Source organism: Bidens hawaiensis, unplaced genomic scaffold (genome assembly GCF_021521415.1).
Source record: "Bidens hawaiensis isolate Kalapana, Puna unplaced genomic scaffold, B.hawaiensis_p1.1 tig00014763_1, whole genome shotgun sequence".
Classification (NCBI taxonomy): Eukaryota; Viridiplantae; Streptophyta; class Magnoliopsida; order Asterales; family Asteraceae; genus Bidens; species Bidens hawaiensis.
Window position 1 is genome coordinate 393,060 of NW_027492300.1, and position 21,961 is coordinate 415,020.

General features: G+C 34.0%; 3 protein-coding genes across 3 annotated transcripts; 2 read left to right on the top strand and 1 right to left on the bottom strand.

The window, feature by feature from the left end:
- The first annotated feature begins 4,245 nt into the window (after positions 1 to 4,245).
- LOC143547596 (uncharacterized) lies at positions 4,246 to 6,773 on the top strand. The gene is made up of 2 exons (XM_077038984.1): positions 4,246 to 4,689; positions 5,443 to 6,773. Exons 1-2 carry the CDS (start codon positions 4,351 to 4,353, stop codon positions 6,715 to 6,717), a joined length of 1,614 nt encoding a protein of 537 aa, XP_076895099.1. The 5' UTR covers positions 4,246 to 4,350; the 3' UTR covers positions 6,718 to 6,773.
- A 4,139-nt stretch (positions 6,774 to 10,912) lies between these two features.
- Positions 10,913 to 13,478, top strand: LOC143547597 (vesicle-associated membrane protein 711-like). Its single transcript, XM_077038986.1, has 4 exons — positions 10,913 to 11,129; positions 12,707 to 12,897; positions 12,980 to 13,143; positions 13,254 to 13,478. The coding sequence occupies exons 1-4, from the start codon at positions 10,913 to 10,915 to the stop codon at positions 13,342 to 13,344; spliced, it is 663 nt and encodes a 220-aa protein (XP_076895101.1). The 3' UTR covers positions 13,345 to 13,478.
- Positions 13,479 to 14,752: 1,274 nt separating this feature from the next.
- Positions 14,753 to 16,698, bottom strand: LOC143547598 (heparanase-like protein 3). Its single transcript, XM_077038987.1, has 7 exons — positions 16,442 to 16,698; positions 16,357 to 16,392; positions 15,857 to 16,040; positions 15,605 to 15,753; positions 15,267 to 15,497; positions 15,005 to 15,194; positions 14,753 to 14,882 (listed from the first exon to the last, which is right to left on the bottom strand). Exons 1-7 carry the CDS (start codon positions 16,680 to 16,682, stop codon positions 14,753 to 14,755), a joined length of 1,161 nt encoding a protein of 386 aa, XP_076895102.1. The 5' UTR covers positions 16,683 to 16,698.
- Between the last annotated feature and the right edge of the window lie 5,263 nt (positions 16,699 to 21,961).

Here is a 21,961-nt window from a genome sequence, read left to right on the forward strand (position 1 = left end):
TAATATTTACGTTATTTTACTAATTTCGTGAAAATAGCATTAAAAGTGATGGAAGGTTAATAAGGCATCATGTGATGGCGTTGATAGCCGAAAGACAAGGGTACATGCACCAATCAGCCGGTGGTCTCGATGGTTAAGTGTTATGTGCCTTACGTCCAAGGTTTGATGCAAAACTACTATCGATCCGGGGGTTTCACTGGAAGCAGTCTCTTTATTCCTACAGGATAGAGGTAAGACTGTCTACATCTTATCATACTTAGACCCTACCATAGCTTTGCTATTAATAGGATTTACTGGGTACGATGATGATGATATAAAATGCATATGAGAATATGTTGCATCATTATTTTCTGCACCCAAAACACCGTAACAAGAAGGATTTAACTTTAACCAAACACGGACACACACATATAATCTAACACATATTTTTGTTTATGTTCAGTCATTAAGAAAATGGGAATGTTTGTTCGCTTAAAACCTAAACGAACAGTACACACACATAACAAACATAAACAAGCAAGCTAATTCAACAAACACGAATAAGCATAAGTTACCATTAATGAGCACAGACAAACAAGTCTAAATGTCTAATGCATCAAAAATCCAAAAACACACCTACGTTAGTTGTTTAGATTAACATGATTTATTCAAAATATCCATCATGTTTAGATGAGCCCGTAATATGTCTATTTATATAAATGTAACTACACATAATAAATGAAAAAAAACATATGTTCATGTTCGTTCGTTTAATTAAATGAACAAAAAATTGTTCTTGTTTGTTCGTTGAATTAAATAAAAAATATAAACGAACTTTTCTTTGAACATTTCAATAACTTTCCGTTCCGTTCGCTTACAGGCCTAGTGGTTGAGTGTTTAAGTTTCGATAATGTTTTAGTGAGAGTTTGAGAGAGTAAACGTGCATGTATGTGCCTCTTTATAATTTTTATATTATGGCATGCATAAATATGATTATTGGTTCATCCGAATCGTAAAATTATATATAGTTGGTTCTCATTTGAAGCCACAAATGTTAAAAACATGTTTGTTGGTAATATTTATAAATTACGGAGTACCAAATAGTACTATTATACTATATAAAAAGCTACAGTAATTTTATTGCAGGTCTAATTAGTGGTTGTCATGTGACAGCCATTAGGTTTTTTTTTTTAATATTTTGAAATTTGTTTAACTATTTATTCATTTGGAAAAAGAAAACGTAACAAAAAAGAAAGTTGTTGTGGTGATGTTGCTGTATTGTTGTAACATGCATGTCCCGAGTTTGAACCTTATTTAAGCCGTTTTTTTTTGTATTTTTGTTTATTGTGTTTTTTTATATATTTTTTATTTAAAATAGATTTCATACTAAACCAAACAACGAAAAAGTAAGGTGGTGTGATGTTTCGTTTTTTAGTCTATTTTAAATACGTTATTTTGAGAAATTATTTTTTTGGTTTAGTTTTGGTATCATAAAGAACGTAGCCGATACAAACCGAATTCACACCAACTTACGAAAATGGCACCAGACCAACAGAACAGCCCCGCGCCAGGGCCGGCCCCGAGGTTTTAAATACCTCGGCCGAGCCGCATAAAAAGGCCCGTAGGCCCTAAACAGAAAGAAAGTGCATAAGCTATTTTTTTAAATGATGATTAAGATTATGGATAAAAAATGTGTTAGGCTCAACATATAAAATGATTAAGATCAATGCCAAATTTGTAAAAAGAAAAAAAAATGGCTCTTAAAAATTACCGACCACCGGTTGTCGCCCCTGTCTTGTATCTTGAATTCTTGAAACCATTGTAAATTATCTCATTTTCAACCTTGCTAATATATATCAGTATGATTTGAGATGTTTTTATAATGTATATTTTTATACAAACATTTTATGTGAAAAAAAATGTTATTTAAGTTATATATTTGTTGAAAGATGATACCTTTTTTTAATAAAGTAGTAATGTATATATGCATATATAAATAATAAATAGCATAAACAATTGTATAATAACTTATAACTGAAACAACATAAACGATGAAAAACTAATGTATTTATGATTTTTAAACTTATCATAATAAATTAATTAAAACAGTAGAAAACTAAATGTATTTTATGATTTTTAAACTTTAATCTATACGAAATTCTTTTGAAAAAGAATTTTAAAAGTACAAAAGTGAGCATTGTAAGTCATGAAAATTATTTAATTAAAAAATAATTAAATATAAGATAAAATATTAGTGGTTAGAGTCTAGAATCCATTAGCAATTTCCTACTTCTCTTTCCCTCTTTTCATCTTTTTCTGAAATTCATTTTTCATCATCTTGAAAACACATTCTAATAAGTTATTTTCTCTCTTGGCTTCACCTTTTTTTTGTAAGTTCATGACGGTACAGAGTAGTTGCTGGTTTAATAAGAGAACAAAAGATCGTCGACGTACAATATAAAATCCGGCGACCGGAATTTAGTGTCTCCGGAAATAAGGTGCCCCGGACGGAAGTCCGGCTCCCCTAGGCCCCAAGCCAGCCATGCCCGGCACAACGTGGCGGGTAAGAACCTAGTTTATGTAATTAGAAGACTAGACAACAAGAGCAATTCTAGAAGTTTAGCCTTTGCCACGCAAGAAATTTTCATTCCTCATTTCCTTCCCAAACAGGACTTCTCTCACATCACGTGACTAAAGTTCTAATAAGCCCTTCAAGTTTACAATGTATTCCCACAAGAGAATTAAACTTGGCGGCAATGAAAATTTCTTGCGTGGCAAAGGCTAAACTTCTAGAATTGCTCCCGTTCCCTGCTCTATATCCATATATATCATATAATCATACTAAAAAATACTGTATTTTCTCTCTCCTGTTTAATTAAATAATATTTTTTATACTTTTATCATCATATTTTCTCTCTATTTCACTCACAACTACTTTATGAAAATATTAAAAAATTATACAGTATCTGCAATTTAACTTTCTCATATAAATTTATCTCTCATCTACTCACAACCACTCATAACCATACCATATAATTTACAAATCCTCCTCATATAATTTTAGGGAACGGATTGAGAATGCTCTTAACCACCTTAACAAAAAAGTTATATGTTACCCGCATGCCCCGATATTTTAGAAGATATATTTTTAGATTTTCTTAGATTCTAACTGTAACATAGATCTCAAACAAGTTACAACGGAGGGATTGAGTAATTGAGTTAGTTTGGGTTTAGTGACGGCCCGTGGGCCAGCGAAATCAAGTTAGGCCCACCTTTAATTAAGGATTTCAAGGAATCAAATCCAAAAAACATTATATATAGATATTATGTTATAGTTGATAAAGTAAGTTCAAAGTAATCTATTGGTGTTGTGGTATATCTGGTTGTTACTAAAAATGCCACAAAATCTTATTTCAATTTAAGCATTCACATTAGTTGAGTTGACCCTAATTGAATTTTGGGTCACACGGGGCTAGGTTTAGAACGAATTTAAGTGAAATGAGTTCATAACAAAACAAGCAAAATTTAAAGAGTATCACTTTGGTTTTGTCAAAACTAGTACGGATTAAAATTAGTTTAAATGAAATGAATTGCTTTAGAAAATAAAAATAAAGTATAAGATCATGGTAACCCTCTCTATATATTTTTTTATAGTTGCTGGTGACGAGGTTGTGTTGGTTGCAATGGCGGCGCCGGAGGCAACGACAATTGATGGCGGCAAAGAACATCGGTCGTGTGTTTTGCTCGTCTATTTTGACCCAATTTAAGTTGGCAAGCGTTTTATACCCACCAGCAGTGTTGCAAAAATCCCGACTAGGCATCGATTAATCCCTGGTTAATCGCTAGTCCCCACTTAACTGATTAATTCCGGCGAGATTGCAGCAAAAACTAGCGGTTCTAACGAGATTCCAGCCAATTTCCGGCCAAAATATGTTTGCGTATGTATATAACTGGAAATTACATATAAAATGGGTGCATGCATATATAAAACTGAAAAATATGAATTAAAGTCCGATTAATCCCGATTAATCGCTAGTCTTCACCCCACTGCCCGACTACCGACTAGCGATTTCCACCAATGCTAACCCGTTATCTAGCTAGAGTCGACTATGAACCGAGTGTAATTTCTTTTATACAAAAGATTGGATTTACAAATAAAACCAAACCCAAGGGTTTAGTACTTACTTAATCTAGAACAACCTTAAAAGACACTTTCAACAAATGTTTTCCCTCACGCCGCGTCCAAATCCAAAAAACTCGGTTGGACTTTACGTGTCTTGTACAAATGTTTCCGTGTAGTCAAAGCCTTTTATAAAACACCCAAAACTCATAACACAATTCACGAATATTAACAAAATCTTTCAAGTTCAAATGGTGGTTAAGATGACCAAATGGTCGCCATGGCAGCATGCAACCGGATATAAAAAGTTTCACGTAAAGGTGGAGCGAATAAAGGTCGAAGGATTCGAACATGGCGGCAGAGGTGGAGACAAGGTTATGGGATTGGAGTTGAGGTGGAAGGGGGAGCGGAAACACAGGTTGGCTGCGGTCGGGTTTCATCGGTGGCGGCATGGAGAGCGGTGGCGAAAAGAGAGGGTTGTTAGGAAAGGAGAGGTTATTGTGTGGGAAGAAGAAGATGATTTGGGGAATATTTGTTTGTTTGATCCACATAAGTTTGTTCCATGGATTGTCACCTTCAAATTAACCTATGTAAGTTTTAGGGTGCGCATTGATTGGTTTGGGTCAATTTCGGGTTTTTTCAGAGTTTCGGTTTTCTTGGTTTTCCTATTTTGGCCATGAAAATTTTGGGCCGAAAAATTTTTTGTAGAAAATGATGGATTTGGGTCTAGTTTTTTTTATGTTTGTTAATATATACTTAAAAGTTTTATATTTCGAAAATAATATTTGGGTTAAACTATACGGTAAACATTATTCCCTATAAAAGAGTCGAGTCGAGTCGAGCCAGCTTGGGTTAGAGCTTAAGCTTGAAATTAAATGGTGCAACTTGGCTCAGCTCGAGCTTGAAATTAAACGAGCCAACAAGCCGAGCCGAGCGGAGCCAAGCTTCGACTCGTTTACAAAAATAAGCCGGCTCGACTCAGGTTGTTTGAAATCAATTTTTTTAGCTAGCTTTCTTCAAGCTTTTATCAAACAAGCTATGATCCGAGTAGCGAATCGCGAGTTTTTTGAACTGCCCTTATTATTATTTATATAAATGACATAACATCTAAAATGAAAAATAATAATCTATAAGTTTGGTTTGGTTATGTTTTTTAAGGTTTAGATACATGCAAAATCAAAACTGAACCGAAAGTTTGATGTTTACAAAAACATAAAACCAAACCGTCGGTTTTTTTTCTCTGGGTTTCTCGGGTTCGGATTGGTTTTCTGGATTAATGATTACTTAAAAGTAATTATAAATTGTAATTAGTTGCTAATAATATGTTCAATGGATGCATTCAGGGAGAATACATGAAGGGAAAAATGACTAAGATAGGCAAAACATCATTGGATTTAGCTGAATTTGCTTCCAACATTGAATCTCCTGTGATCGAGAAGAAGCTTCCGATTGATCTCACGGTGTCCGGATTGACAACACAAGCAACAATCTCGGTTTTACTGAGTTTTGTTGAAATTCGGGAGTCGGGCGAACCGGTTACCGAGTCGACTCAGTTGGAGGGTACTCAAGTTATAAGAACCAAGAAGAAAAACTTGAGTTTGGATAATGTGAGTTTGTCTGACTCGGATGACTCGGTCACCTTTGACCCGGATGGAACGATGGAATCGTTAACGACAACGATTCCATCGTCTTCGGTTGTTGGTTGTCCGGATACGGATAAAAAAACCGGGATCTTTGACTGGAAGAGGCGACGACTAAACTTTAAACCCGCGAAGAAAAAAGGCGAAGAATCTGAGACGTTATTTTCTAACGACTCGGTTGACCGAAGTCAACCTTACGCGCATAATTCGTTTCAAAGTACATGGGAAACAAGAGAATTCGTTAGTCGAGACCGGCAGTCGAAACTTAATACACAAAGTTTCTTCGCGTCTTTGGATCAACGAAGTAACAAAGCAGCGGGGCCAAGTGCGTGTACCGCTTTAGTCACGGTTATCGCACATTGGCTCATGTCGAGTGACTCGACTTCTATGCCAACGGTCCATGAGTTTGACGCACTCGTTATCGATGGTTCATCCGAATGGAGAGCCCTTTGCGAAAACCAAGCTCACGTGGCCGAATTCCCCGACAAACATTTCGACCTGGAGACCGTGTTACGAGCTGGGGTCCGCCCGTTAACGGTTTCCCGTGAGAAATCTTTTGTCGGGTTCTTCAGTCCTGAGAAATTCGAATCCTTAGCGGGTGTAATGTCGTTTGATGACATATGGGATCGAGAAATTAGTCGAAACCTAGGGGTTTACATAGTGAGCTGGAATGATCATTTTTTCGTGTTGAAAGTGGATGAAGGCGGATACTATATTATCGACACTTTGGGTGAGCGGCTCGTTGAAGGGTGTGACCAAGCGTACATCTTGAGGTTCGATAATGGCTCGTGTTTGACCGAAAATGGGATGGACCAAGTGGTTTGCAAAGGGAAAGAGTGTTGTAAAGAGTTTATTAAGAGGTTTTTAGCAGCTATACCACTTAAAGAGCTTGAAATAGAAGAGAGAAAACAAGCGGTTCCTTATTACTCGTTGCACCAACGGCTGCAGATCGAATTCAACTTCTGTAGTTCGGTCTAGCCAGCGCCTCGGTCGTCAGGCGGGCTACTCGTATATACTGTATATAAATTAACATTGTTGTATATTTGATGAACATGATCTGTTATGTTTGTATATATTGATTCAAAATTAAGTGACTTTAATTTGGTGTTTCAGTCTTAGCAAGTTGATGTTGGTTAGAACTAGGCCTCTAAACGAACCGAACGAACACGAACAATTAATCGAACACATATTTTGTGTTCATGTTCATTTATTTAAAAAATAAACATGTTCGTGTTCGTTTATTTAACTTCTAAACTAACGGTTCTCGAACATAAGTGAACGAAAATAAACGAACATAAATGAACACACTTAAATGAATATAAATTAACAAATATAAAACCATTAAATAGATGACTCTTCAATATAATATTTAATTATTTTCTGTTAATATGTAAAAGAACATAACGAACATTAATAAACGGACATAAATGAACATAAATAAACCAACATAAACAAACGTTCACGAACATAAATGAACGAACAAAACATGTACGTGTTCATGTTTGTTAGTTTAATTAAACAAACACAAATATTTTTTTCATGTTCATTTGTTTATTAAATAAACGAACTTTTCGTCGAATAGTTTACCGGACGTTTGGTTTGTTTACAGGCCTGGTTAGAACTCAGAAGTTAGAAGTTTGAAGTAGAAACACATGTGATATCACTCAAAGCTAAAAAATTAATGTTACTGTAAAAGCAATAAACACGATGGCATTTAAGTTAATAATGACTGGATTTACAAGTAATATTTATTTTTCATTATAAAATGATACGAAAATATAATATTCATCTTAAATATTATAATTAACATCTTTAAATAAAAATTTTTTTTCGAATGAACTCGTTTCTATATAGAACGAACTTGGCATACATGTTCATTGCAAGAGTCACTCCCCGTATACATATTTCATAAGCTAGTGATCACGATGTCTTTTGGAACGATATGTAAAACACTCGATAAGCGTGACATAAACTTCCGAGGAGACATTTTTTTGCCAAATGATGAAGTCGACAAGCATTTAGTGTCGCATTTACGCAAGTATTGGTCGTATTGGTATTATAAATTCAAGGAGGATAGGAAACTAGAAGTTATTTTGATCAACCTGACAGGACAAGAGCGAGGGCGAGCTCACAAAGTGTGGCTTTGCTTATATTTGGGGAGATATATGTTCACAAATATGTGTGGAATTGTGTCAGGTGAATTAAACGTCGGGGATAAAGTTGCATTCCAACTTAAGGAAGTCAAGGATGGAAAAATTTATATTGATTTCTCAAAGCAAGGCTAGTGCTTTGGGAAGCCATGGATATGGAAATATACATGTTTAAACTGTATTTGTTGATCAAAGTTTATATTATTAGTTATAAAATAATATAAGATGAAGCTAGTAACAACATATTGTTAAATGTAATTATATATATTATTACTCAAATAAACGAATAATCAATGAAATTACATCTTTCTCTTTATAGTTCTTCTCTTATAAACCATTGAATATGATTAATCAATGATTTAAATGAATTAACAGGAAGTCCTAAAAATAAAAAGATTTTTTGTTTTATTTCAAGAAATAAGAAAGAGCACTTTTGATAATAATTGATTTAAGGGGTAACTTAGCAAAATATTAACCAAGTCTTATAAGTGTTCCAATTAAGTAACTCAAGTTGTAAAAGTGTTCCAGTTGAGTCGCACAACTTTTATGTTTTATTTAAATTATCGGTTTTAACATGTTTTTTAGCATTTTTTTGTATCAATTAGGAAAACTTTTTTTTTATGCTGAAGTGGAGTAGTGAAGTGGATTTCAAGAATTTTTTTTGTTTTTTAAATTTAATTAACATGTTTTTTTATATATTTTTTTAAATATAATTACGTATATTGAAAATCCCGACCCTCAGATCTTTTCATCCACTTCATTCTTGGACAAAAATATACGAGTAACCTAACTAAAACACTTTTGAAACTTGGGCAAAAATTACATTCTTCGTTATCGTTGTTTTGTAATATTTTGAACTAGTCTACAAAAAGGTTTTTTAACATTAAAATGAATGTGTTATCTGAAGATCCTAATTATGTTCATGTGAAGGGCAAATATGTCTTTTTATCACACCCATCAGTGTCCTTGACAAATTTGAAATGTAACTGAATTGAGATTTAAAAGATAAAACACATAAAATATTACTTTTTTCAGAAATACTTGAAGATTCATATGTCGAAACATATGATATATTCAAAGAATCAAGCATTTTCATCAATTTTCGCGTGTTATCCTAGACAATATGGTTTTGAAGAGGGGTTTGCGCGGCGATATCTCCTAAACATGTAGAGGATCCTTCAAGTATTGAACTAGTGGACCATAATATTCTTACACGTACATTTACGTTCCTGAGTAGTCCACAATAGCCTTCGACCAGATCTTTTGAGCATTTATACCAATTGAACCAATTAAATAACTAGTTTTATTTTTTAATTAATCAAATGCTGTTTTTCAATTTTTCTTTAAGTTATTAATTACTTTTTTTTATTTAAATTAAAAGTCAAATATGATATATATATATTAGAAAAGTTCAAATAAGTTAAATTGATCCATGTGAAAAGAATGGAGAAAAATGAAAAGTGGTCCCTCATAAGATGGGAAGAATAAGGAAAATGGGGAAAATGAGGTTAAATGGTGCCGTGGTGGCGTGTTGGTGATATAGAAATATTTAAAAAGTATTTAAGTTCATTTATAAAATGATACGAAAATAAAATATTTATCGTAAAATGTTAAAAAAAAAAGATTTTGAATTCACTCTTATTCATATAGATAGAACCTTCGTATTTGTGATAGTCACTCACATAAACATTATTTTCACAAACATAATTTCTAGTTAAACGTGGAAGCAAGGGTCATGGTATCCCCAAGTCTAATACAAAGCGAAGCTCGGACTTATTTATTAAACAAGTTTTTTCACAAGCCGTCTAATACGCTTATTTTAAAGATTAAAAAATACTCAATTTTTATTGTATAATACTTGTTTAAAAACAACAGTTTTTCTAGAGACACCGGAGAATTTTGCTAAAGGAACCCATATACGGCCTTGCAGGGCCGACCCGTGGGTCAGCTAAAACAAGTTAAGGCTTTTGGCCACACTTAATTAATTCCTCCAAGTCCAAAAGAAAAATTATATATAAATATATTATAATGAATAAAGCAAATTCAAAGTAATGTATTGGTTTGGTGGTAGTTTGGTAGACTTGGTTATTTCTAAAGCATAGATCATGAGTTCCAACTTGTAGTAATCAAATTTTTTTCATTTTGTTTTCCTTTAACAATTGTCATAAAAACACCCCAAAAGCCGGCCATGCCTAGGACTATACATGAGCCTATATGGGCGGGGTTAGCCCCTATATAGCCCTATACGTGTTGTATTATTAGGTAGAGGTGCACAAATCGGGTTTTTCAAATACCCGAGTTCGGGTATGACCGGGTATTAGAAAATTGGGTATTGGCAATACCCTGGTTGGGTTCGGGTCCGGGTATTCTCTCTAAAAACCATACCCTATGCATCGGGTTCGGGTCGGGTATCGAACCGGGTATTCTAAAACCGGGTATTTTAATACCCTATTTTCGGGTATAGAATTTTTTCGGGTTTTTCTCGGGTATAGATTGAATTTTTTTAAGGTGTTACAATTTTTAGGGGTATTTTCAGGTATTTTTCGGGTCATTTTGGGTATAGATCGGGTATTGAAAAACCCGGTTTCGGGTATTGGAAAAACCCGGTTCCGAGTATGGAACCGTTCCTGTTTTCGGGTATTACCGGGTATAAATCGGGTTCAGTTCCGGGTACGGGTTTTGGTATTGAATGCATACCCTATCCGTATCCTATGGATAGAATCGGGTATTAAAAACCCGGGTATAAAAAAACCGGTTCTTAGTATTTTTTTCAGGTCCGGTTCCGGTTTCATGTTTTTTGTGCATCTCTATTATTAGGGGGAATAGATATTTAGCTTTAGATATTATTCAACTTTATTTGAAAGCGAATTACGTTGACAACCAATCAACGGATCCGTATTTACCACAATTCAAACCCTAGATTTCGTCAATCTCCGATCCCGAAACACCTAATTGTTCTCTCGATTACATTACAATCCAATCATTACAGGTTTAAAATCGAGAGGATAATTAATCAGGGCAAAATGACGATCCTGTACACGCTGGTGGCCAGAGGATCCGTGGTGCTGGCGGAATTCAGCTGCACGCCGACGAATGCGAGCCAAATTGCAAGGCAAATTATCGAGAAAGTTAACGGAGGTAATGATGTGAATGTTTCGTACTCGCATGATCGGTATATCTTTCATGTTAAGCGGATGGATGGCCTCACGGTTCTATGTATGGCCGATGATGTATCCGGAAGTAAGCGAAACGCCTTTACTGTTATTATTACTATTAATCGAACTAGTGAAGTTACTTGCGCGTTGCAGCGTGGCTTTACATCTATTAATAATATAGCTTTAATAGAGACGTAGATAAAAATAAGTACGTCGTAATGGTATATGCAGAACTTTATAAAACGATATATAATATTGTGTGTTTGTGCTTCGATTACTTGCACTGTTGCACATTACTATTTACAACTCGGTTTTGAATAAAATATATACTGGCATGTCGCAACGATATACTTGGAATCTTATAGTAGATGTTTTAATAGGTATATGAGAAAAGGGCCAGATTATTCTACAAAGGGGACAAAAATGAGAAGGATGAGAAGGATTTATAACACAAAAAAACCCCGTAGAAATGAAAAAATGAATAAAAAAAATCATAACTCAAATTTTAAATAAAAATACGAAAAATGTAAAAACACAAAACTGCTTCCACCATCTTCCTCGTCCTCAAATAAAAAGGTTGAGTGAAAAAGATCATTGTGTCTTTTTGTTTATCATTGTGTTTTCTATTTATTTTTGTCATTGATTGTGTCTTTTTTTTCTTGACATTGTGTTATTTTTTCTTGATATTGTGCTATATTACTCAACATTGTGTAATATTTTGTTCGGCATTGTGCTATATTTTGCGATCTATCGTGTCTTTTTTTGTTTATCATTTTGTTGTTTGTTCATTGGCGGCGTTGTGTTTTTTTCTCGGCATTGTGTCTTTTTTTTAGAACGGGAATTACGGGGGAAACATTTTGGTTTTTAAATTTTTTTTGTTTTTTATTTATATATTGAGTTAAATTTTTTTTTTTTGAATTTTTTTTGAGGAGTGTGGCCACAAATCCTTCTCACAACTTCTCATTTTTGTCTCCTTTGCATTTTAACTTTACCCTATGAGAAAAATAAAATATGTTAAAAATTAATCATATTTAAAATACTTAAAAAAAAAACTCTTGCTTTCAAGGCTTGTAACATATGCCTTCATGACTTGTAAAACACAAAATTAATAAAATAAAAAGAAAAGTAAACTCTTGCTTTCAAAGTTTGTACTAGGCCTGTAAATGAACCGAACGTTCAGTGAAGCGTTCATGAACTGTTTGGCGAGAAGGTTGTTTATGTTCGTTTATTTAATAAGCAAATGAATATAAACAAAAAGTTTTTGCTCATTTAGTAAAACGAACAAGCATGAAGACATGGTTCGATCGTTTATATATTAATTGAAAATAATTAAATATTATATGTATTTTATGTATTATATAACGTATTTAATGCTTTATTTTTGTTTCTTTGAGCTCATTTATGTTTGTTTGTGTTCGTTTACGTTCGTTCATATATTGATAGTTCAATTATGTTCATTTATGTTTGTGAACTGTTCGTTTAGATTTTTAACAAATATCAGTTCGCTTACTTGTCTATGTTCATGTTCCTTTAAAGTTAAACGAACGAATCGTGTTTGTCCGTTGGTTCATTTACAGGCGTAGTGTGTACCATATGCTTATTAATGTGATTTGAAATTTTGCAAAATTTGGGGAAAGTGGATAACAGTTGATTATTATTCAGGAAGGATTCCTTTTGCTTTTCTTGAAGACGTACATCAAAGATTTGTGAGGACTTATGGTAGAGCAGCATTATCAGCTCAAGCTTATGGCATGAATGATGAATTTTCAAGGGTTTTAAGCCAACAAATGCAGTATTACTCAAATGACCCTAATGCAGATAGAATTCACCGTTTAAAAGGCGAAATGAGCCAGGTCAGCATATTAATCTTTCAATAATAAACCAAGTAAATGTTTTTCAAATCATGTAAAATTTGTGAAAATATTTATGTTTTAGGTGCAAAATGTCATGATACAAAATATTGACAAAGTTTTAGAAAGAGGTGACCTGTTAGAGATACTTGTAGATAAAACTTCGACTATGCAAAACAATATGCTTCGGTTTAGAAAACAGTCTCGCGGATACAGGAATTTGATCTGGTGGAGAAATGTTAAGCTCATGTATTGTTCTGATCCTTTCTTTTAGTTTGCGATTTTATTTCTGAATTTTTAAACGGGTTCCTTGGCAAGTTACCATTATACCCTTTTCTGATGTTTGGTTTTCAATGCAGGTTTGCTTTTATATTTCTTTTGCTGGTGCTAGTGTATGTTGTTGTATCATTTGCTTGCAATGGGTTTACTCTTACAACTTGTCTAGCTTAACGAGCGGATAAATTTCTTGCTTTTGTGTCATTATTTGTAACTTCAGTTGTTTTAAGTTCAAAACAATCTTGTTGCCAGCTAGCCTTTTTGGGATTGGTTAAATGATCAAAACAATCTTAATTTTTGTTGGTAAAGATTTGTTTAATATCATTAGTATTATCATTATTACTACTGCTTTTAGTCAGAGACCCCCTCTTGCTCCCTTCCGGTTTCCATCTCATCTCTCTAGTCGCCCCAAACCGGTAACTGGCGCGTCAAACAGGGCAGATGCCAAGGTCAAAACAGGCTAAGGTCAAAACGGGTTCGGGGTTAATTTTAGTAAAGGGATGCTAGAAGGAAACAACCGATGGAATCCAATTCATGCTAGCTCTAAGGACGGGAATGCTAGAAACAACTTTGGCGTTCATGGTAATTTAAGGATTTGGATACTGAGTAAATGAACATATTTGTTAAGTTTATTAAGTACATCAGTTTGCGATAATTTGAAAAGGATTTTGGACTTAACCTGATTATTGGATTTGGGGAGTTGGATTTATAATCTGATCGCGAATTTGTTTCTGAATGGAAGCAACAATTTTTAAGTGATTTAAAAAAATATGATTTTTATGTATTAAAGATAATGTTATATCTCTAATCGGTGACAGTTTAACGCATTTACTTTTGAATAGATGCATCCGGGTTAAGTTAATCTCTAATGGGTCCAACTGGTAAAACATGTAAAAGTTTCAAAATCAGTTTAAAAGGATAATTATGAATATGTTACAATTATGTTTATGTACATGCAGGAACTCGAATGGTGGGTATATGGACGAATACAATGGAGAAAGGAGCAACGGTTATTGGACTCGAGAGGTTGCATCTGATTGGTTCTAGCGAAGGTATGATGCCCGAAGAATTAACAAGTAATTCCTCTCAGTTTAGTAATACTATCTTGCTATGCAAGTCCCCGTCTTTAGCAGTTAGGTGATATTCGTCTCTTGATGCCTCATAAATTTTAGGATCTCTAAGCATCTTGGAAAACTTTGTTCTTTGCTGTTGTTTTTGTTTCGGGTTTTGTTGTGTTGATGAAATTATGGTCGTCGCGTTTGCAATATTAACGCCCATATTTGTTGTTTTCAAACCGTCTAGGTTGATTAGTAGCAACGTGATCCCTCCCTGTAAAGTTGAATTTTTTTTTAAAAAAAGTTAGTTATATAAACAAGCAATATAAGTTCGGATTTTTGTGCGTTTACTTACCGATGTTTTTGAACAATGAGCGTAGGAACGTATTTTGTTTGTGCCTGTGAAATTTGTTGATAAAACTTTTCTTCCCATTAGCCGGTGCCAAAGAAGTGCACTGCATTATAAAGTTTGCAAACTCAAAATCCGTTCCATATACCAGGCTAAACGCCCGTATACTATGATAGGATTACCTGTAGTAATCAGGATTTGGAACAAAAGTGGCAGTGTTAAGAAGTCCATAGTTTCCTCCTATTAACGTCTGTCTACAATACGTTTTCGTGTCATACATAGATGCCATCCCGAGTTGATCCAAGTACCTATTCGATCCATTCCGAATGCATATAAAGAAAACACACAAGCTAATATGACTAGAAAGTTTTTAGACAGTAGTCATATTGTATAAATATAAGGCAAAGACATCTTATAAAAAAGGACCTACCAAAAGCCAAACACGAAAGCGTTGGAGACAAGATTACGACCGCTGTTATTAGCACCGCCAGCTTCACCCACCCAAGCCACCGTAGAATTCCCGGACTTCTTCAAAATAGCCTGAAGGTCTCTAAATGGCTGTGCCCCTCCATCAAGATACGACGGATCAAGTATCTTTTCAACCAGATGATCGTCAACACCTAATCATATCATATATCAACGGTTCTAACATAAACATTTGATGATTTTTCATTAGAATGTTATAGTTTTACCAGGACCGAGGTTATAAATGTGTTGAGTTAACACTTGAAGTGCATTCGATGATTCGTTTACATACTCAGTGAACCAATCTGCATCATAAAATCCTCCGGGTCCAAGAACAATCGGCTTTTCTTGGAATCCAGTGTATATCTTTTGCACTAGATTTTGGAGGGAAATTGTATCCGATGCGTATTGTTTTGCCGTGACACTTGTTCCGATCCCATTTCCGCTCAGTTCATTTCCTGATCATCAAAATATGTGACATTATCAAATCCTTTATAAAGGTTGATATGATTGAGTGACACCTTATATCCCTCAAAGATTGAAATTGTATAGATAGAAAATTTACCAAGTTCCCAACCGCTAATAATGTAGCCCTTGTTGGCGGTGTACCTTATCAGAGCTTCTGCTTTGCTCGAGTCCCATGATCCTATCGCAGTACCATCAGGGCCAACTGTTCGGCCACTTAGCGCGTTCAACCCGAACACAACCTTTGCACTGCAAATTATTTATAAAAAAAAAATAATTTAAAATCAAAAGTTATGGTTTAAACATGCCAAAATTATACAAATAAAGTTATAGATAAATAAACAAAACTTACCCGGAATTTTTAAAGAAAATATTGAGTTGATCCCATCTTGACATGGTCAAACAACCATTGGTGAAGCCAAACATCAAACTAGTGTTTTTGTTGAAAACAGGACATGTTTCTTGATCACCAATCATTTGGTATATCACTTTGTCTTGTAAAGTGCCACCCAATCTAATTTTCAAGGGAGAAAAGGCTGCATTTCACATTCAAAATATCAAAACTTGTTTGATTCGTTCTAAACCAGTCCGTTTTGGCATGTAACACAGTCTGCCTATATAAAATTTTGTCGTTGATAGAAACAAAAGGGGGTTTTCGGAACGTACCCTTGATTGCATTAAATAAGATTTTGTTATCAAGATCCTGTCAGTTAACAAAACGAACAAATATTTATACGACAAAGTATTACCCGAGAAGAAATAACATAGGTTTGATGCACAAGAAAACAAATTGAGACTTAGAAATAAAGATTAAAAAGAAGAATGACATATGAATGCAACTTATTAAGTTACAAGTGTTACGACCAGTTGGTACCAACAAATTACTGACTATTTATAAACAATTTAAAAAAGCATACGTTTGAACGAATGTATAAACTCACCAGATTGAGAAGAGAAGCATTTCCCCAGCTACAACTTCCATAATCACACTTTCCTGGTGGCCACCAATCTAAAGTGGCACATATGAAATCTTCATCTATAAGACCAATAGAAGCCGAACTGTTCACATATAAGCTACCCTCCATAACATTAGCGCTTAAAGAATCAGTCGTTCTTGAGCTAAAAGAAAGCACGAGTAGCAAATATAACGAAACCGATAGACTAAAGAATAAACCCATTTGAAAATGCCAATTTCTCTTTTGTAACGGATTAAAATTGTTATGCAGTTGAATTTAACTGAAACAAACAGTTATTAAAAAAAATAGTAAAATTATAAAAATGTGAAGCTATTGGTTTGATTTCATTGTTGAAATGATTGTAATCCTATATTTATATAACAAGGTTGAGAGTTGGTGGTGTGTTAAGTCAAAAAATCATTTACAATGTATAAGTCAATGGTTGTATACTGGGTACATTTTTTCCCTTGATATTTATACTATATATAATGATCATATAAAACACGCTTGTTGCCCCTTGTTTTTTGGTGGGTGGGGGGAAACACGCTTGTGTGGATCTCACAGGAGTCTCCCCCCTTGTTGGGCTAAGGGACAATGGGTTTGTTGCCTATCAGGCAGCATTGAAGGCGGCCTCGGGTAAGGTTGTTAAACACGAGAAAGCTTGTTTGGAGAATCAATACTTGTTTATCCCCTTTGCCTTTGACACTTTTGGTTACTTAGCTCCAGATGCCGTGGACCTTCTAAACAGAGTTCAAAAAGTCATGCATAGCAATTTATCGGCTTATAAGAATCAAAACTTTGTTTTTAGTAAGATTGTGTTTGCTATTCAAAAGGGGGTTGCGGCGCAGCTTGTTGCCCGCTTACCTACCACTTCATTGTAAATCATTTGATGTGTAATGAAACTCGTCTTATTCTATGAAAGAAAAAAAAAAGAGATATAAAACTATGATATAAATGAGTAATTATGATAGAAACAGTATTAAATAATATCTTTTTATAGTGATCTAATATACTAAATTAATACAAGAATCTTTTTCTATATTTTCAGTTTTTTATCTAACATATAGTTTAGTATATTTTATGTTAAACATGTATATTAGTTGGGCAATTTTTATCTGTATTTTACTTAAAAATAATAAGTATTTATTTTGTTTTAAATTGGTTTCTATAGATTATTTTCTGTTAATTTTCGAATAAATTGACTTTTTTGTAAGTATTAAAACATTTATTTACAATAGTGACACTTCATGTATCGGAGATAGACAGACTCATCAAAGTCCCGTTTTATACTTTTTTAGAAAATTAAAATAAATAATTAATACAAAAATTACTTTATGAAGTGAAAGTCATGAGAGTATGGTAAACTAAAGACAAATTGAATTTTAATAATCCTAACTTAACGTAGTTGGCCGATAATAATTCTAACTTATAAAGTAACTGTCATCTGTAGGAATGAGCGTTTTCGGTACGGGTACCGATTGGTACCGGTACCGAATTCGGTACCAAGTTTTTAGTTTTCGGTATCGGTACGGTTTGGTACGGTACTAGTATTTCCCGAATTTTTCACGAAATACCGGTACCGAACCGATACCGGTACCGTACCGGTACCGAACCAAACATTCCGGTACCGGTACCAACTATTTCCAAAATTCGGGATCGGGATCGGGATTTTCGGGATCGGTACCGGTACCATCCCGAGCTCATCCCTAGTCACCGGTCCAAACTTTCACATAATTTGTTTCATTGGGCATCCGTTAAAAAAAACTTAACGGCGTTAAGGTTTTTCCAAATTTCAAATTGATATTTTAGGGCTTTTGATCAAAATGAAGATACGAGTTGATAGATGTAAAACTTACCTTAAAACGGTGCTTCAAGCAACTTGATTTTTGTTAATTAAAAGTTCAAACACCGGAATTGAAGCATGCTTTAGTCATTTGGCACCGTTTTGAGGTAAGTTTTATATCAATCGGCTCGTATCCTCATTCTGATCAAAAGCTCTAAAATATCAGTTTGAAATTTGAAAAAAGAAAAAACTTAACTTCGTTGAATTTTTTTTAACGGATGTTCAATAAAAACAAATGGTGTGAAAGCTGAGACCGGCGACAGCTATTTTTTAAGTTGGGATTATTATCAGCCAACTGCATTAAGTTGGGGTTATTAAAATACAATTTGCCTAAACTAAATGAACACAACAGTTACAACTAAGTAAAGAATAAAATATAATATCTTCTTATTAACCACGGTGTTATATTGAAAACCAAACAAAACATCAGGACTAGTAACTAACTAGAAGCCCGAAGCAAAATATTTCCAATATAAAATATGATTGCAAAATTTTCTTTTATAAATAAGAACAATGATTGTTAATGTTTCAACAAGTGAGAAAGGATTAATGTACCCAAGAATAGTAGGTTACCAAATTAATATATTAATCGTTCAAATAGCAAATAAATAATACATGACTACTTGTATACTGTACATATTATTAAAACCAATGTGTGCGATAAAATATACATGCATCAAACGTTATAATATTGTATAATATATAATTAAAACAATGTTACTATCGGGTATTTAGAGACCATGCATTGTACTATATAAATTTAGATCCTAAATATAAACTAAGTGTGAATAAATGTTCCGTTTCGTTACTTTATTTGATTTAAATTGGGATACTTTGTGTAATTAATATGAGGCTGTAAAAAATAATAAAAATATAAGGTATATAAAATACATAACCTAAAAAATCATGAAAATTAGTTTGATTTGTTATGATTAAAGTACAATGCAAATAAATATTAGTTTGTTTAAAGTTTACTAGGGGTGGTTTAAAGGTTTACATTACCTTCACTAGATAAACTTAGGACTCTCGTGACAATGATAACAAATAATTAAAGGATATTATTTTTAATGGTTTTTATCAATAAACCTTTTTTTTGATGTATTATTATATATCTAGTATAATTTAGAAGTTTGGTGTCATAAAAGTTTTTTTTATTAGTTGTGTTTTGTTTTTATGTAAATTATTTTGATGATTAATCAATTATAACATCTTGGTGTGTTGGATGAAGTTAAGTTTGTTAATGCTTGGTGATTATAAAACTACTCAAGTTCAAGAAACATATAGAGCAATATTTAACATTTCATTTTGTTAGGTGGATGGAGACTCCTCCTTCGATTAGATTTTTTTTTTGGTTTCTTCTTTTTATTTTTTTAATGTATTATTTGTGTTTTTTATTTAAATATGTTAATATAAATAAGACTTTTGGTGTCATAGTATCTCATTGGGCCACTTGGCCAAAGACATTTTTTTTTTGTTATGATTTTGTTCAGGTATCGTAAGGAATATGACGGAAACCAATCAAATTCGCATAGAGTCACCGCTCTTTGTTTTAGCTCAAGTACTGTAACGATCGTAACCAAAATCGACCGAATGCCGATTTTTTTTGTTCTAGTACCATAACGAACCTGACGGAAACTGATCGAATTTGCGTAGACTCACCGACTCAAGGCTCGGGATCGACAACGATCGAGTTTTAACAACGCTCAAGTTTTACCCTTTATTTAACGGCATAATATTTAACCGGTGCGCTAAGGTGGGTTCTAATTACTAAATTCCCGTTAACCACTGTTTTTGGGACTGATTTACATGCAAAACATTATATATCGGGTTCAAATCATTTATTGGCGTGTTAAGGTGTGTTTTGCGAGCTACACTATATCTTGTTTAAATTGTGCGTCTGCTAATTGTTAAGTTGTTTGATTAAAGTTACATACAAAACTACACTCTTTTTATTGATAAAAAAAACTTACAATTCAACACATGGTTGCTAATTAAGGTATTTGACCGAACACGCATAACAGATTTACAATAGCATCGACTTAGCACACTCATAATGTAATGCAAACTTACACTCCGAGCACTTAAAGATCATTTTATACCACAACTGATTGCGACACCTCTAGCCCTTGAACAAAGGCCATGGGGTTGAGTGGCCTTTGATCTCGAGTATTCCTCCAAATTTGACATTGAGAAAGTCGTACAAAAAGTTGTAGTATTGTCTAGCTTGCTCATATTGAAGTTTTATGGGAGCACAACTAGCATGCATTGACTGAACACATGTAGTGCAATGATAGAACCACTCCCATGGTTTAAGGTTCTCCTCACATATTTCACAAAAATACTCGCTAATATGGTTCTCCACTGGTTAGTATCTTAGGCTCAAAGGATGTCCATCACACTTGTGCTTAACCACTCTAGGCAATAACAAAGCACACTCTATATATATGGATGTAGAAATCACAACTGAAATCCCCACCTATAGTCCATTGAACCTCTACATGCCCAAAATGCTTCCTTATATGAAGGTTTTTTAGTTTCGATAAGAGATGATCCGGATGAGCCTCGTGTGTGATTTGTCTGGGTATGAATGCACAATTGATATCGACATAAGCATCACACATTGTGCATCCATACGCGAAACCGTTGGATGGTAACTGGCAAATATTACATGTGAACACACCAAAAAACCTATCAGGGACTTTTGGTAGGAGAATAGGAGTATGCTTATCGTAGCACAGGTAGTCTTGCATTACAGGTGGTAGCATTGCGCACCACTCGTGAAGAACAAAACAACATTGTTCGTCAACGTATTGACAATGTAAAATGGTCCTGTCATGATTGGTTTCACACATCCATCACATAATAGTTGAATTTTTTTCATGGGGTCGTGCAGTTTTATACCAGCTGATGCTTGTTTGTCGAATAGGATGAGTGGGTGTTCATGACTAGAATGGTTGAGCATTTCACCATTATATATGTTGTGTACCATCAAATCCCTTTTCAATAGACATGTGATGCTTCAGAAGGTTGTCACCTTCATCGGGAAATGGACAATGGAGAAGATTCGGGTGGTCGTCTTCTTTAAAGTTTTTATAAGTTTTGCCAAGACCTGATAAATGATATACTTGAAATTAGACTTCGATATTCTTTGCACAAACTAGCAAAACTAAAAGTGCTCGCGGTTTGGTGTAAAACCGTGAAATCCCCCAAACTAGTCATCGATTGGCTTTCTGGTCGTTTTTCTTATGTGAAGTTTGGTTGGACATAGGGGTGCAAACAAGCCGAGCTGCTCGCAAGCTACTCGAGATCGGCTCGTTAAAAAGCTCAATCGATCCTGAGCCCGAGCTCGAGCCTAAAAGTAAGCGTGTTTAATAAACGAGCCCGAGCCCGAGCCCGAGCTTCACTTAACTAGCTCGAGCCGGCTCGCGAGCCTAAACGAGCCTGTCATTTTTATAATTTTTTAAAATATATATTTAATATTTATTAATTAATATAAATAATGTTATGAAAAAATAAATAAAAATAACTAAATAATATATATTATTTTATACATAAAAATATTATAATAGAAGAAATATATAAAAATAATTATAATTATATAAAAAAATAATTGATAAATAGCAAACGAGCTTGTAAATCTACTTACGAGCCAAGCTCG

Coding starts and splice junctions, on each gene's coding strand:
- LOC143547596 (XM_077038984.1), top strand. CDS start 4,351: ATGGTGGTTAAGATGACCAAATGGTCGCCATGGCAGCATGCAACCGGA. Junction 4,690..5,442: donor TCACCTTCAAATTAACCTAT/GTAAGTTTTAGG, acceptor GGATGCATTCAG/GGAGAATACATGAAGGGAAA.
- LOC143547597 (XM_077038986.1), top strand. CDS start 10,913: ATGACGATCCTGTACACGCTGGTGGCCAGAGGATCCGTGGTGCTGGCG. Junction 11,130..12,706: donor GGCCGATGATGTATCCGGAA/GTAAGCGAAACG, acceptor ATTATTATTCAG/GAAGGATTCCTTTTGCTTTT. Junction 13,144..13,253: donor TGGAGAAATGTTAAGCTCAT/GTATTGTTCTGA, acceptor TTTTCAATGCAG/GTTTGCTTTTATATTTCTTT.
- LOC143547598 (XM_077038987.1), bottom strand. CDS start 16,682: ATGGGTTTATTCTTTAGTCTATCGGTTTCGTTATATTTGCTACTCGTG. Junction 16,393..16,441: donor TTCTCTTCTCAATCTGGTGA/GTTTATACATTC, acceptor GTTTATAAATAG/TCAGTAATTTGTTGGTACCA. Junction 16,041..16,356: donor ACCAACTGGTCGTAACACTT/GTAACTTAATAA, acceptor TGTGAAATGCAG/CCTTTTCTCCCTTGAAAATT.